The 15,342-nt window shown below is 37.4% G+C and overlaps 1 protein-coding gene across 1 annotated transcript in view; it reads right to left on the bottom strand.

Moving 5' to 3' along the window:
- Nucleotides 1-6,976: 6,976 nt before the first annotated feature.
- The window catches only part of ZFR (zinc finger RNA binding protein), a 44,793-nt gene continuing 36,427 nt past the window's right edge, over nucleotides 6,977-15,342 (bottom strand). The window contains exons 16-20 of the mRNA XM_082497009.1: nucleotides 14,306-14,403; nucleotides 13,390-13,485; nucleotides 10,262-10,373; nucleotides 10,054-10,151; nucleotides 6,977-9,327 (exon numbers count right to left, since the gene is read on the bottom strand). Of these exons, the coding sequence (XP_082353135.1) occupies nucleotides 9,148-9,327; nucleotides 10,054-10,151; nucleotides 10,262-10,373; nucleotides 13,390-13,485; nucleotides 14,306-14,403 (584 nt within the window). The 3' untranslated portion in view covers nucleotides 6,977-9,147. The remainder of the gene's footprint in view (nucleotides 9,328-10,053; nucleotides 10,152-10,261; nucleotides 10,374-13,389; nucleotides 13,486-14,305; nucleotides 14,404-15,342) is intronic.

Below are 15,342 nucleotides of genomic sequence, written 5' to 3'. Positions count from 1 at the left end.
CAAACACAGTAACTTGTTCATGGGCACACACAGACTTCTTTGTTGTGTGGCGAACCTCTTCCTTTTGTTCTCCAAAAGACTGTGAATCCAGATTACTTCAGGCTGGAGACAACTTCTCTTTAACAGTACCCAAAGGGTGAGCCAAAGACCATACACATCAGGAGAAAGCCTACGCCATGGCTGGATGTGAGGCAGAGTTAAATCAGGGCTCACCTCTCATCTCTTCTCAACCTGCAGTCCAAAGCGAGGTACTAAGGATCATGAGATAATGGATACAAGGTCCTCCTGACATCAAAGAGGGTGAATGGACTCTATGTCTTGGAATTAACCCCAGGAAAGAAAAGATCAACATTCATCTCCCTGTTCGGATGCCAGTCCCTGAGCTGGGTGGTGGGAAGCTGCCAAGGGGTCCTTGCTGGAGTTACTGGGTGGCCCCAATTCTTTCTGCCCAAGTAACTTCTCCAAACGCAATGTGGATGGAAAGTCCTTGGGGAAGATTTCCAGCTGTCCATCACCAGCTGGGAATGTGGTCCATCTAGTTAAATAGCCGTTCCTCATAGGACTCTTCCTACTGGGCATGAGGACTCCTGCCCTTGGGGGAGAGAAGCCAGTGAGAACCGTCTGAGTCACAAAGTAAAAGACAGGTGGGTTCCAGTGTATCCGTAGGGAGAAATACTCAGTATTCAGCATAGACAGTAGCCTCTCCTCTTTGTGAAGAACAATAGAGATTTGAAGCTTTTGCTAGTAGTGTCTTGTCTCTTCTGTTCTTTCCTTTAGTAGTGAAAATGTATCTGGTGCATGACTGAATTAAGACATGTGCTTGTTTTACTTTGCCGACCAGGCCCTTGACATACTCTTGGCTTTGATTTCCTAATGAAAAACACATGTGTGAGTCAATAATCACGTATCTGGGGTATTGACAGAAGCCATCCAGCTAAATGCTCATGCTGTCATCCCCAGCTCCCATACAGCTGCTGTAACTAAAAATTCCGGCCCAGACAATTTAAGAAACAGGCACAAACCTAACCCTTAAGGAAAGCTACACGCTCTTCAGCAGAAACTAATGGTAAACCACAAACGTGAGTCTAGAGGTTGGCTCTGGGTTCCCATTTTTGTCCCTGATTCCAAAACAACCTTTGTCTAAGCAAGGTAAACCTTTATTTGGCTAAGACAAATGAATCTTTGAAGCAGCAAATCTTGTAAAAGAAATCTCATAAAACCATGTATTCTTTCTTCCCTGTTAGCAACTGTCTTTGATTTGCTAGAATGTTTTTCTCCAGAATTGCTGTGGTTTTCAGCTCTGGGCCTTTGGAAAGTTTCTTGACCAAACTTTCTAGAATTAAAACATATTCAGGTTGATGTCTGCATAGGAATTTGGCATGCCTGAATGTTAGATGCGTATTTGGAAACATTTGTCTTGGGGACTCCAGAACCTGCCTGTGGTCCCAGAACTCCAGAAGGTTTTTTTCAAGGAAATAAGTTATTTAAAATCTTCTATTCTTTTCTGATGCGTGGGTGACCTTTGTAGAGGGACTTTTCCTCAGGGAGACTATATAAACCAGCAGAGTTTCTTGTGTGGACTCGGTTGCAAGCCCTTGGCTTTCAGGTTTGTTTTCTCTCACTCTGCTTCGCTGCTCCTTAGGAAACACGTCAGCCCTGGCTACTCCTGTAATAGGAGCTCTGAATTGGTCACACAGCTTGTGAATTGGCACATCTTATGCTTTTGGATATGCTGGAGAACGTGCTGGGGACATTAGTTAAAACATCCAGAATCCTGGTTTATGATTTACCACTGCCATATGAGGAATGCTTATCCTGAAGCTATTGCCCTGAAATCACCCCTGGCAGCAGCTACAAGAACTTTCTTAAGAAAAGGATGCAAGAAAACAAAAATGCACAATTGCATCTGCAGTGTCCCTCTCTGCCTGTTCCCAGTGATTTGCCAGATTTATTCTTCTGACACACATTTTCTCAAGTCTTCCTGTACAACCTCTTTCTCAGTTCACCTTCCTCAGCAGGAATCCTTACCTGGGAGAACTTCTACAGCTCATTTCTTCTTTGCAGCCCCCCAGTGACTCTGGACAAATTGAATCTCTCTTCTCCTACGCCTACTCTGAAATGTTTCATTTCTTTACCCCCAAAAGTATTTACTTCTAATTTATTCATGAGATAGTGCTGATTGTGTTTCTAACTACTGCTCTCTTCTTATGCACTAGCAGGGATTTTATATTGGATTTTGCTGCCATGGCAACTTAGCTGCATCCCTTTATTTATTTATTTTTAAATTCTTTTAAAATGCATTCTTTGGCAATAGAGAGCGACATGCTGGAGTAGCAGAAATATCACAGTTTTTGCTTTGTGCTTGTCACAGCTAGGTGGAAGTTAGCTCTGCCTTTCCAAATGGAAGCCGCTGCTAACGACACAGCGCTCTCTGCTGTTGTGAGCAGACGCAGATGTTTCAAATATTCGCCCGGCTAAACCTCTTGGTTTGCTGCATAACACTGCACTGGGCTTTTTTGTTTGGTTTGTTGGGTTTTGTTTTTGTTTTTGTCTGTGCAGCATTCATTTTGATTTCCAAGTGTTTGTAGAAGTGTGCTCACACGCTCCCCAACGCTCTCCTCTTCATTTGCATGTTAGAGAGCAAGGCACGGGCACTAGATGTACGGTTTTGTCTGTGAAGTAGGATAGATGTATGAAAGATCAGTCCCCTCCATTCATCTTTCCTTTCACCTTTCCTCCCAGCTTGTTTGCGGTGCCATTTCACGGAAAATTTATTAACATCTCACCTAAACCATTTCAATCTCAACCTCCTCAATCACCCGGCACTTCTTTTTTCTTCTATCACTGTGTGAAGCACTGCAGTTGCTGCATGGGTGGCAAATCATGTACTGGACGAGATCTTCTCTCTGTGTGAGAGAGACACTTTCCCTTCATTTTCCCCCACTATTTTTGTAGTTTGTAGTTGACTGTTTTACTACTTGATGTAATGTTTCTTTAATTTTTAATTTAGCTTTGATTTGTAGCTAACAGCCTTCCTCATTTTATTTCTTCAGTTGGACCCATTTAATCAGTTCTGTTCTTCTTTCTAATACCATTTTTCTTGTTTTTTTTTCCCCTTTCTTCTCTCTTCTCAAAGTCATAATTCACTCAAAGACTACTTTTCACTGGAAAAACACAGTTATTGAGGTGATTGACCATCAAAGGGAAAAAGGCTGGGAAGAGCAGACATTTTCCTGCTGAAATGTGTATGCCCTTGGTTCTGTAAAAGACCACCAAAATGATAATGAACTTGAAACAGCATACATTATCAGACACAATACATTTGGGAATGAACATGTGTTGAGTGACACTTTTGATACTTATGGCCATAGACAGCTGTTTGCTCCATATGAGAAATAATGGCAGTCAGGTACACATTGTTCTGTTCAATATATTTATCAACAATCTGAATGCAGAAGTTAAACGCACCGTTAGCAACTTTGCTGACGATACCAAACTGGGAGGTGCTGGTGACTCTCTTGAGGGACAGGAGGCCTTCCAGATGGATCTAGATAGATTGGAGCACGGAGCAATGATTAATGGGATTAAATTTACCAAGTCCAAATGCCACATTCTGCACCTGGGACAGGGTAGTGCCAGAAGTAAGTACGGATTGGGAGAGGAGTGGCTGGAGAACAGCCCTGCTGAAAGGGATCTGGGGGTTCTGGTGGACAGCAGGTTCCACGTGACTCAGCAGTGTGCCCTGGCAGCAGAGAAGGCAAAACACATCCCAGGGTGCACCACGCACAGCACAACCCACCGGTCAAAAGAGGGGATTATCCCACTGCATCCAGCATTGGTGCAGCCTCACCTTGAGCACTGTGTGCTGTTCTGGGCCCCACAGTTTTGAAGGATGTGAAAATCCTTGGATGTGACCAGAGGATGGTAACAAAGCTGCAGAAAGGGCTGGAAGGAATGTCCTGTGAGGGTGGCTGAGGACTTTGGGCTTGTCTAGTTTGGAAGAAAGGAGGGTGACCTCGTTGCTCTCTACAGCTTCCTGAGGAAGGGACATGAAGAGGGAGGTGCTGAGCTCTTCTCCCTGGTACCCAGTGACAGGACACATGAGAATGGTTCAAAGCTGTACCAGGGGAGGCTTAGACTGGACACTAGGAAGCACTTCTTTACCCAGAGGGTGGTCACACACTGGAACAGGCTTCCTAGAGAGGTAGTTGATGTCCCAAACCTGTCAGTGTTTCAGTGGCATTTGGACAATGCCCTTAACAACATGCTTTAACTTTTGGTCACCCCTGAAGTGGTCAGGCAGTTGGACTAGATGATCGTTGTATGTTCCTTCTGACTGAAACTAAATTATTCTGTTCTATTCTATTCTACTTTCCACTTAAAAAACACATGAAAAAAATTATTGAAGTTACTGTGAGAAACTGGGATGGCACTCAATTATCATAGGCACTTTGCTGCGACAAGCATACTCCCTTGCTGACACCACAATGCTTCCTTCCTGGTTATCACACCTTTGTGAAGTTGCAGTTTCACATGACTGTATTGGCAACTCTCTGGATCACATTGGCTCTGAAGTACCTGCACTTTTCTCTCACGTGTGTAAACGGTAGTTACCTAAACAATGCCGTTCTAGATGTCCTAAGGCATACTGAGGTATCCATATGGGATGGCCAGCTATGGGTCTGGACCTCTGAGAGACCTGTCCCCTTTTGGAACAGCACATACCGTAGGAGCACGTTAAATGACAGTAAACCCCTGTGTTCAGGCACCGTCATCTCTCCCATAATGTTCTGAGTTGCACTGTTAGCAATGCAGCTCAGCTTACTGTCTTAGTAAGACAACATTAACTTGTATAACCAGCAAATTACTGGCAAATTTAAATGTATGCCAGAAGTTAAGTTTGTGATAATGGCTGTCTCGCATATTCTGGACAGAGCTTCCTAATCATATATGCATACAAGTAATACAAACACAGTGCAGCATGCCAAAAAGGAAGAGAAAAGCTTGCATAAGGAGCAAGGTTTGTGATTCTCATGTAGAAGTAAGAGGCTTTGTGTCTCCCTTAATGTCAAAGTAACCTTTTACAGTAGAAAAAGCCATTTATTTCCTTTTGGCCAGCTATTCCACTCTGCAATCTTATACAGAAAATTTCAAAAATCCATAGACGTTTCTTCATGCCGTTCTACGTTTCTTTGGATTTAGGCTATCAACCTGAAATAGGATTGATGTTGAATATATGTTGAAGTATTTAAGCTAGGCTCAGCCTCTAAAAGCTGATAAACTTTAAAGTACCCTGCAATAAATGAAGCACTGGCTTCAGAATTAATGGCCATGGCTTTGCAAAATAGCTTAAGAAAATACATGTTTTAAAAAAGACGACTCTTAATGACGACCCTTGCTAATGCAGGCATGTTAAGGCTATGTTAAACGGGAAAGTGTGCACTGTGCCGGATAAAAGTCCCCAGCAACAGCTGCCAATCAGGTACCCATGAAGAACAATGACCTTTATCTTATCAGGAACTTTACACCGGCCAAGTATTATTAGGGCAGCATTTCTTAAAATGCAAACTGTAAAACATCAGAAAGCAGTTCAATAAACATCAAACTTCTGTCAGTACTGGGACTCTATGTGCACATTTTCATAATCCAAATGAGAAAGTGGAACAAAACGGGAGGATAGAAATTAACTGATATTTACAGCATGAAGCCTGATTTTTATTTGGATGTAAATCAAAACCATTGTGATAACTCTGTAGATAACACTCCTTGGATTTTTTTTTCCTCCCCAAAAGACTAGATGTCTGTTTCAGTTTAAAAAGGCTGAGAAATACCACACTGAAGGAAAAAAGAACTCTTGAAGATTTATAAAAGAATCACTCAGGAAAAAATTTAATTTGCTAGCCTTTTTGGCTAGAAAGCTCTTTGGCTTACAGCTTTCAGAGAAAAAAACCCCAAACAACAGAAGGAAAACAGATGTTTTTGCTGAGTCTATCACTGTACTTTGTAAATCTACAACGTAAATGGAAAAAAACAGCTTGCAAATTGTGCCTACTACTTTCATCCTCCCACCCCCCCATTATTAATGCTATGCTATTAAAATCCATTTGGGTAGTCCAAACAAGTCTTAATTGTTTAATAAAGAAATGAATTCAGCATTGTGTGAATACTTAACAGACTAATGATCAGCAGATATTCAACCAGCAACAAGAATGTTAAATATGCATATAAATTGTGTAAGAATATTTAAAGTTGATTCCAACTCAAGAAATTTGCTAGGTTCAACAATTTTAAGTACTACTAAGTCACTTCTGAGTAGTGAAATAGGTCTAAAAATAGAAGCAGCAAATGAACCCATCATGTTCAATAGCTCTGTAAGATTAATAGTTCATCTAGATTTTCATAATAGGGCAAAAAGTTGATGGACTATATCCAACAGACTTTAATTTCTAGCAATGCCTCTGCACAGGAATCCATGTGAAACCACACTGCTCACAGACAGGACACACTTATGAACTAGGCAGACAAGTCAAAGTTTGAGAAAGCTTCAAAACAGAACAGCTCACATTTTCACAAACTGTTCCTCTAAGGTGGGGACTGAGAGGAAAATTCTTGCTGTGTACATTCTCTGTTGTGTGTGACGACTATGGTGTCTGGGATTTTGAGATTCAGCACACAGCACTGCTGAATAACAAAAAGGTAAACACTGCTTATTAGTATAGTAAACCACTAGCATTACCAAAACACAGGATATCAGAATGATTACTTGTTCATAAATTGATTACTTGGTCTTGGTTTTGTCTTCCTAAGTGCACAGTGTGATATTTAAAGTCAAAGCTACCTCTGTACTTCTTAAAACCTTGTTTTTCCATTCTTCTTAGATTAAGAAGAGTCAGAAGTTACCTAAAATAGCCCATTAAAATGAGCAGGAAAACCAGAAACAAACTGCAAATTCACTCTTCACCACACAGCACAAAAATCATGGTCACAGCTTCATATTTAATGTGGAATCACTTTAAGTATACAATATTTCAAAAGATCCAGAAACTGGTTAAGAGTTAAAAGCCAGTAGAACAAAAATACAGGTAATCCAAAACGCATCTTTGACCTTCTTAATCTTAAATTTTAGGGCCACATGCCTGAATAGACAAGTTTGCTTTATGAGGAAGGAAACTTTGGTATGGAGTTGAACTAGCCACATGAATAGCACCTGTAGCTTTCAAAATAAATAGTAATGGCTAACTAGACACCATGGCAGCAAGACGCCCTCTTAAAGAAAAAAAGACTAAAACCAAGCACATGCATCAAGGCTGGACAACAGAAACTAGTGTAATATTTAAAGTAACTTTAATGCATTTCTGCTTTCTCTATTTCTGATGCTGAAATTAGTACGAAATCTTTCCTACAATGAGAAAGCTTTCCATTTATTTGCTAGCCACTAATAATCACTCCCTTAATTGCACTCTGATGCTTGAAGAACACTGTATTAAATTTTTTCTTTAAGTCTTTAGACTCCCTCTATTTTTCTGAAATATTGTATTTTTATTCCACAGGCCCATGCTATTAGCAGTAGGTGTTGCAAACAAACATCCCCTTAGTCCACGAGTTACTTATTAAAAAGGTCAAAGATAAATTCGACCTCAAACTGGAAAAAAAAAGTTTTTTTTTTTTTTTAATAAATGGTACCAGAAATAACAATGAGCTTTTGTTATGTGTGATACTCTCCTACAGCCATCAATAAAGTAGTTACCGGAATGTTAGTCTATGTTAATCTGTGTCTTATGGGTTTGCAACAAAGCATAATACACATTGAACAGAATGAGTGAAACTTCAGTTTCCAGTGTATAATGAATTTTAGTAATTTAATAAATTTTAGTTTTTAATTGTGTATTCCACTGTAGTGCTGTGACAACAAATCACACCTGTGTACCAGAGCATACATCAACAGTATGATGTAACTTTACTTACACCACTGCTATATTTAGCTTTTTGAAAGAGACATAAGCATACACTATGGCCACATCAAATAATTTTCTGGGTTTTTTCTTTGATAACCTTCACTTTTTCAGTAATACTTCACTTTTAAAATTTGAATTATTGAAAAAAAAAAATCACAGAAAGTTTATACAGGAATAACTATAAGGAATAACCTCACAGGCACTGATATGACAAACATTTATTTTAAGGGCTGAGAGGCATTAGTTGACAAAGTTGACTGAAAAGAATGACTAACTTTGTCTAAATAGGAAATGCCTGCTTTTGCTTGTATGTCGAGAAAATAAATTCAGAAAGTTATTTTTTGGCCTTGCTATGTCACAAAGTCAATCATACAAAGACCTACGCATTTAAACTAAAATGATAGTTTTAAAAGCCCTTCTATTAAAAACATCATGCAAAACTGATCAATTATGCAGCTGCTTTAAAACTGTTGCAAGACCATACTGTATATATTAGCTTTTATACTGCTAATGCACAACTAACAGCAAACTTGATTAGATTAACACAAATTTGTCTTAATTACACTGTTATATCACACTAAGGAGACAAATGCCACAAGATTGGCAAAAACATTTAAATTTGAGCACTCAAATGGCAGGATAATTATGTGTTGTAACCCCTTCACATTTAGAAAAAAAACATAATCCTGCAGTCTCACTTTACAAAAAAAAGTTCTGTAAAATATTAATTGGGAGGGGAATAGTTTATACTATCTAACACAAAGTAACTTATACAACTAGTGTCAAAGGCAAACAAAAAACCTTCTAAATAAAAAAATCAAAATACACATAGCAACAGAAGCATTAAATACAGTCAAGATAAGAAGACAACGCACTTGTTAATAAAAAAGACAAAAGAAAAGAAGAAAAGTTACTAAACTTAGCAACACATTTAAAGAAAACGCAATGAGGGAAAACTATTCTTCCCTATAACAGAGTTTCCATTTGAAGTCTTTCCATCCATAATTTGTCTGGTACAGTACATCCATTAAAATATTCAGAATCTCACAGAAGAGCTAGGTTGTTCTCTTCCTAATCTAACTTCCAAGTTGGTTTTGGATGTTTTAGACAGACATTATTATGAATGAAGTAAAAGCAAGGCAACAAATGGACTTTTTATCACCTTTGATCTTAGCACTGATGACAAGAATTTTTAAAAGTTATCATAATCTTTTTTGTCTTTTTTTCCCTCTGCTTCAAATCCATCAACCCCATCACTGTCCCTTCTCCTTTTACGATTATTATGGATGTTGAAGCGTTGATTCATCTGTGGTAACGGATCCATTCCTAAAACTTTGTGTATTTGACGGAATGCAAGGAGTCTCAGTGCAAACTAGAAAAAGGGTAGAAAAGTTATTTGTGTTAGAAACAAATGTCAATTTCGAGTACTTTGTCAAACAATTAGCGATATATATTATCCTTAGCTCTCATTACCCCCTCTTCCTTTCCTCAACCAAGTCAACACAATAAAATGTGTATGTCACATTTGCTGCTTCTGTACAAAGTACATCATCTTAACTAAAAAATAATGTAGATGTGTTTTAGCTGCTGGACTTGCACTGAAGCAGCCGAGGCTTGTCACATGTCCCATTACAAGTTAGCAATCTTTAACAAAAGGATCAAATGAAGATGTAGAGGCAGTAACCTTTTAAACTGCTAGCATGAATGTTCAATACTGTATGTGGATGCAATAAAAATAAAAAATTAAACTCACACAGATTTATTAATAAGATACTAAAAGCCAATGTAATTTTAAATCTAATAACATACTGCTGTAGAGTGCTTCAAACTTCAGGAAAATATGTTCATTTTAGTGCAAAAATGAACAGTATTATATATCCACTGTTGTGACATTTTTATTGCCTATCTTAAGACTGATCATCTGAAAGACCGAACTACATTCTAAGAAAGGAAAATTCCTGTCCACCACATAGCTCCATTTAAAAAAAAAAAAAACAAACAAAAAAACCCAACTACACACCACTCCAAAAAACCCCTAACAAAAAACCTCCAAAACCCAGATATCAAATTTAGTTACTTCATGCATTTGTTTCCTTACCTGTGCACTTGAAGTAATATCCTCTCGTTGCTGATCTGTCATTACAGCAAGTGTATCAAAAGGATCTTTTTCACAAGGGTCCAGAAGGCCAGGACCACCTACAGTGATTAGGATAATTAGCAGCACATCTCTACCTTATTTCAACCAAGACTACAGATTTTACATTAGTTAAGCAAAAGTATACAGACACTGATCAAATGCAACTTGCCTTTAAGAATGATTCCTGAAGATATACACTCAAAAACTCTTCTCAGTGCATCCCCAGGACTCTGCGGTCCAGTAGCGCTGCTAATTGCTTTTTCCACAAGCAACTCCATAGCCTAGACCAACAATAAGAAAATCCAGCCAAATTAGAAGATGGATTAAAGCAGAAAAAAAATCTGTTACTGTTGTTCAATACAGAACTTTTGAATCTGGAATTCTGAAGAACATTACATGTCACAGAACACTTTCAGTTAAAATGGAAAGAAATCAGATATTTCATAAAGCTGAATAAAAGAAAGCTGGTGCAAGATTAATATTGAGACTGATACCAATATGCTGCTTCTCATCACAAGTTGTTCAAAAGTTTTATAGAAATGTATACAGTAGTAGCCTACATATGCAGGCAGACAACTTGTACAGTCATTTTCTAAGAGAGTATAAAACGTGGTGGGTTGCTCAAATCTGTCAGCCACACATGAATACACAGCACACAGTATAGCTAATGAAATTAACAGGATCCTATAGAAAAATATTTTTTTTCTACATGAGTACAGAAACTTAAAGCATCAAAAATTTAATCATCTTTTAACGTTTAAGTCGTTACTAGTTCTTCAATTTAGCAAAACTGAAGTTCATAGCAAGTTCTCCTGGACATAGGCTAACACTAACTCAGATGTTAAACAAGTGTAAAAAACCCTTGATGATAAACAGGTTTTCTAAAACATATACATTGTTTGATTATTAGTTAAAGCAGGTTAAATTATTAGCTGTATTTTAAATATATTTTTTCTGTGAATACTTCCATTGTTTACTTTTATTAGACAATATTTTTTTCCAGAAAAACATATAAAAGATATTTGCAAAAAGTAAAGAATAGCTTTCCTTAGGTTTTTTTCAGCATTAAATGGGTGTTTCAATACTACCTCTTTGGCAATTCTAATTCTCTAACAATGTGTCTCTTAGTTTTTGGTGGGTTTTTTTGAGGGGTCTGTTTTCTGGTTGTCTTATTCCCCACCCAAGTTAACAGTTGCTCAAATGTTGCCTTTTATTTTTACTTGACAGGAGTAAATGCCTATTCTGACGCACGCAAGTAACTACAGGCAGTGTTGATTACAATCCTTCACTAAGGGTGCCCAATGCTTTCTATTTTAGCTCCATTTAAATGACAAATTTCATTTCTTGAGCATGGTATTTCCATACTCCCACAGTATCACTCAGGATGTAGCAACAGCAATTTAGTTGTTTTCAAGTATGAACCAAAATATAGCAGGAAAGAAAAAAAGCAGATCATGTTCTTGCATTTATTCAAGTTTATTTCTTTTGGATCCTCATACAATACAATGCAGAATCTACAACTTAATCCTAGGAAAATGTGAATTAGGATACCCTCATGTTAATGTGCACAGAAGGCTGAATTTCAAGTTTGAAAAATCAGCCTTGGATAATAGTTCCTTCAACTTGCAGGAACTTGACAAAATTCTTCTAATGTCGTTTTTATTTTTAGGTAAATAAAGAGGGTGCTACTAATGTCCCTATTTGGACTTCTTAATATCACCTATTTTTACAACTACACAGGTTCTTTTTGAAAAGCTCTCGCATCTCTTTGGTTTGTAACAGGGTTCTAGCATAGAGGTTAGAAGTTCTGCATCCAGAAAAATGTATTTCTTCAATCTATGAAATTCTATCTCTGACTGGCAGAAATTACATATATTTCAAAATTACCATTTTCATTCTGTTTTTATCAGTAAGACTTTACCGATGGGCCAAAAGAACAGCTGACTACACAGACTTCAATATTGATCCATGTCACTGACAATGCATCAGGTACCAGGAGCAAATCAGGAATCACTTTTGGAGAGAACTGAGACACAGCTAGGCCTGACACACTGCTTCATACCTCTCTTCCCTTCAGGATGCGCCTCAGAACAAATAATGTGAGAAATAAGAAACAACGCTCCTTGTTCTTCATCAATGTGCCTGCTGTGTGTTGCAATAGTTCTAAGGATAATTTTCTAAACATATGCCAGGGTTTATTCTTTGTCAACTCAGTACCATAGTGATATTAAGAGGGCACTTACATACTTCTTAGCTTCTTTTAAGCTATATTTGACAGCATATTTTTCATGAAATGTAGCACTGGCACTATTTTTTTTTTTTTTTTTACTTTAAATACTTAAAAACCAGAAATTAATGTTCCACATTTTTTCCAGAAGCAATAAATATTATCAGAAGTAATTTAATAAAATTGTCTGCAAGCTTAGTCCAGTTGTAAAACATTTCTCATTGATATAATGCCAACTGCTCAAACTGTCTTGACAACGTTAGCACTCTTCCTGCCAGCAGAGTGCAACAGGATTTTGTTTGTGAAACGAAACAGAGCTAAGCTTACTTCCACACTATACATGTTTCAAAGATTTTGTTTCAGACTAACTTTGTCCAGTCCACAGATTGAACATCTGTTAATATCTGGAGCACAGTTGCACTCCTGGAGAGCATCATTTAAGATATCCAACGCAAAAGGAATGCTCCCAGAACACTTGGCTGCAAGAATTCAGAGAGGTAAGCCAGTACAAACTACAGATCTAAGTGACACTGATTAAAATACTAATGGTGACACATCCACAGTCTGTATTTAAGTACTGTGGTATTTCATCTTGCGCAAGGGGCATATTAATGATTATAGGAAATACTGTGATTCATTCTTTCAAGTAGCCTTTCTGTTATCACAGACCTACTTGGGCAAATCTGACATTATTTTAAATAAGTTTCAGTAAACTCAGGCAATTCAGAATAGGTGACTAGAGAAAATTAGATTCTTTTACACAGATCAAAGGAAAAAAAAATGCTAAAATCTAGAATAGGAATGCTACCCACGAAGAATACAAAAGAACAGGAAAATTCCTCTTGGAGAAAAAATGAATAAGTCCAGCTCCAAATGACAAAAATTCAGAAAATTAAATTTTTAGAAGCAATCTGGATCATTTGCTGGGGAAAAAGAAAAACCCAAACAAAAAACCCGTTACATTACTTCTTGAAAAAAATCTACATTTAAAAACTGTAGTAAAACTTCCCTATGCTTTACTTGTAGTACCACGTGTACTAAAAAGACTCATTCAAAAGAACATTACTCACCCAGCTTGGAAAATCAGACCAAGTTGGAACCCGCTGACAGAGGTCACGAAGAATACGTATGATAATCACACAGGACTGCAGACCATTAGCTCTAGCCTTGAGAGCAATACAAAATCAAATTAATTAATCCCAGCACCTACAGCAAATAGGACTTGTTGAAAGACTAAAACACCACTGTTCAATGGAAGCTCAGATACAAGATTGAAACAAATCATTCTACAACTTTATTCCATGAGCTGCCATTTACAGCAGTATTTTATACAGGGTTAGTAATTTAAGGTGGTAGAAGTCAAAGTGCACAGGTTATACAAGAATAACATTTCTTGATCCCCTGTACACTTTGACCTATGTTCACTTGTAACAATAAATACAGTATCTTTCTATATTAGAAATAAAAAGGATAAAGTGAAGATCTAAGAAGTAGGTATAGAGACTGAAAGGTCAAGGGAATCTGTTTGGTTTCTTTATTGTGCCTTTGCCAGAATGCAAAGTCACTAAACCAAACAGTTGCTTCTCACCTTTCATTCCCTACACTTAACGCACTTAAAGAAATAGGAAAAAAAGTCTTAAATCTAAACACAAAGCTTTAAACACATATTCCATTATTTAAAGCAAAGTTACTCTGCAGCCTTATGGAATATATAACAAATATACAACATATGATCACCCCAAGTGAGTCAAGCTTTCAAGATCGCCTTCTCAATGACCAGAAAAAAAAATCATGTCAAATCAGAAATAACTGCATAAAGCAGTTCCTCCATACTCAACCTTCTACATTTAAATTTAGGGACCAGAAAAATATTAAGTATTATTAGCATGAACAACGCTGAGTGTTTTCACACAATTAAACATTTATATTGCAACTGAACTAATCTCTCATAAGGCTACAAGAAGAAAGTAAAATGATGTTCCGAACCTGGAACCACTTAGCGTGGCGTAGAGCAGCCAGAGCGTCAAGGCATTTTTGCCTGTCCAAGACGTCCGGTGGGTCTTTCACCATACCCGAGGTTACATCTAAAATGGATTGAATTGGCAAAATGCAGTGAGGAATGGGTGTTTGACCAGGTGAGCAAGACACTTCCTTAAAGTAGCTTCAATGTCACACATGCCATTTAAAGTTTAAACCCTTGAACAAGTGTAAATGTTCAATAAAAGCCATTCAATTAGGACTAGGGCATCAACCCAGTATGAAGATCAAGAGCATATTATACTTTAGCTCTGAGGTTATTTTCAAATGCATTGCAGATTATGCAATGCGTAGTACTTCTTTATTTAAGCTAACACTGAAAAAACACATAACCCCTAAAATTAAATACTGAAGGAAGGATGGTTGGACACAGTGCACCAGCACAGAGAACACAAGACAGAAGGAACACAAAAATCCACTTTAACCAAGTAGAAACATTTAAACTTAGTTTTTTGTAAATTTTAATGGTCACATGTTACTTGGAACCTATTCTTTAAAAGAAGAGGTAAATATAACAAATCTTCAAGGCACTAGGTTTTTAGTAACGATATCATTTGTCTTATACCTTAAACTTGAAATTATTTTGCTGACTAAAACCTGACTAAAGGAATGTGAAATGTTCTTCAATATTAGAGAGTTCCACTATTTTCTAGTGCCCTCTCTCTTACTCTTATAAAGAAAATTCCTTAGTCCACAATACATGTGCTCCAATATAATTTAGGATTCAAGGAAGGATCTGAAAAGGGACTGCTTCACTTAAGATTCAGCAGGATAAAGAAAAGCAAGGAATAGAAGGAATAATTTAAAAAACATTTGAAAGACAATAAAGAAAATATAGTAGATCTTGTATATTTAAATGTTCAGAAACAGATTTAATTACCAAGCTGATTGCTTTGTTACCAAAAAGGAAGAGACCACAGGCCCTTTTGGAAGTGGTTTAAACAATGAAAATGGAACCACTGAACTATGCGAGATGGTATCCTCAG

Source organism: Vanellus vanellus (genome assembly GCF_965231255.1).
Source record: "Vanellus vanellus genome assembly, chromosome: Z".
Lineage (NCBI taxonomy): Eukaryota > Metazoa > Chordata > Aves > Charadriiformes > Charadriidae > Vanellus > Vanellus vanellus.
The sequence above is the reverse complement of the archived record's forward strand: the minus strand, read 5'-3'. Positions and strand labels throughout refer to the sequence as shown.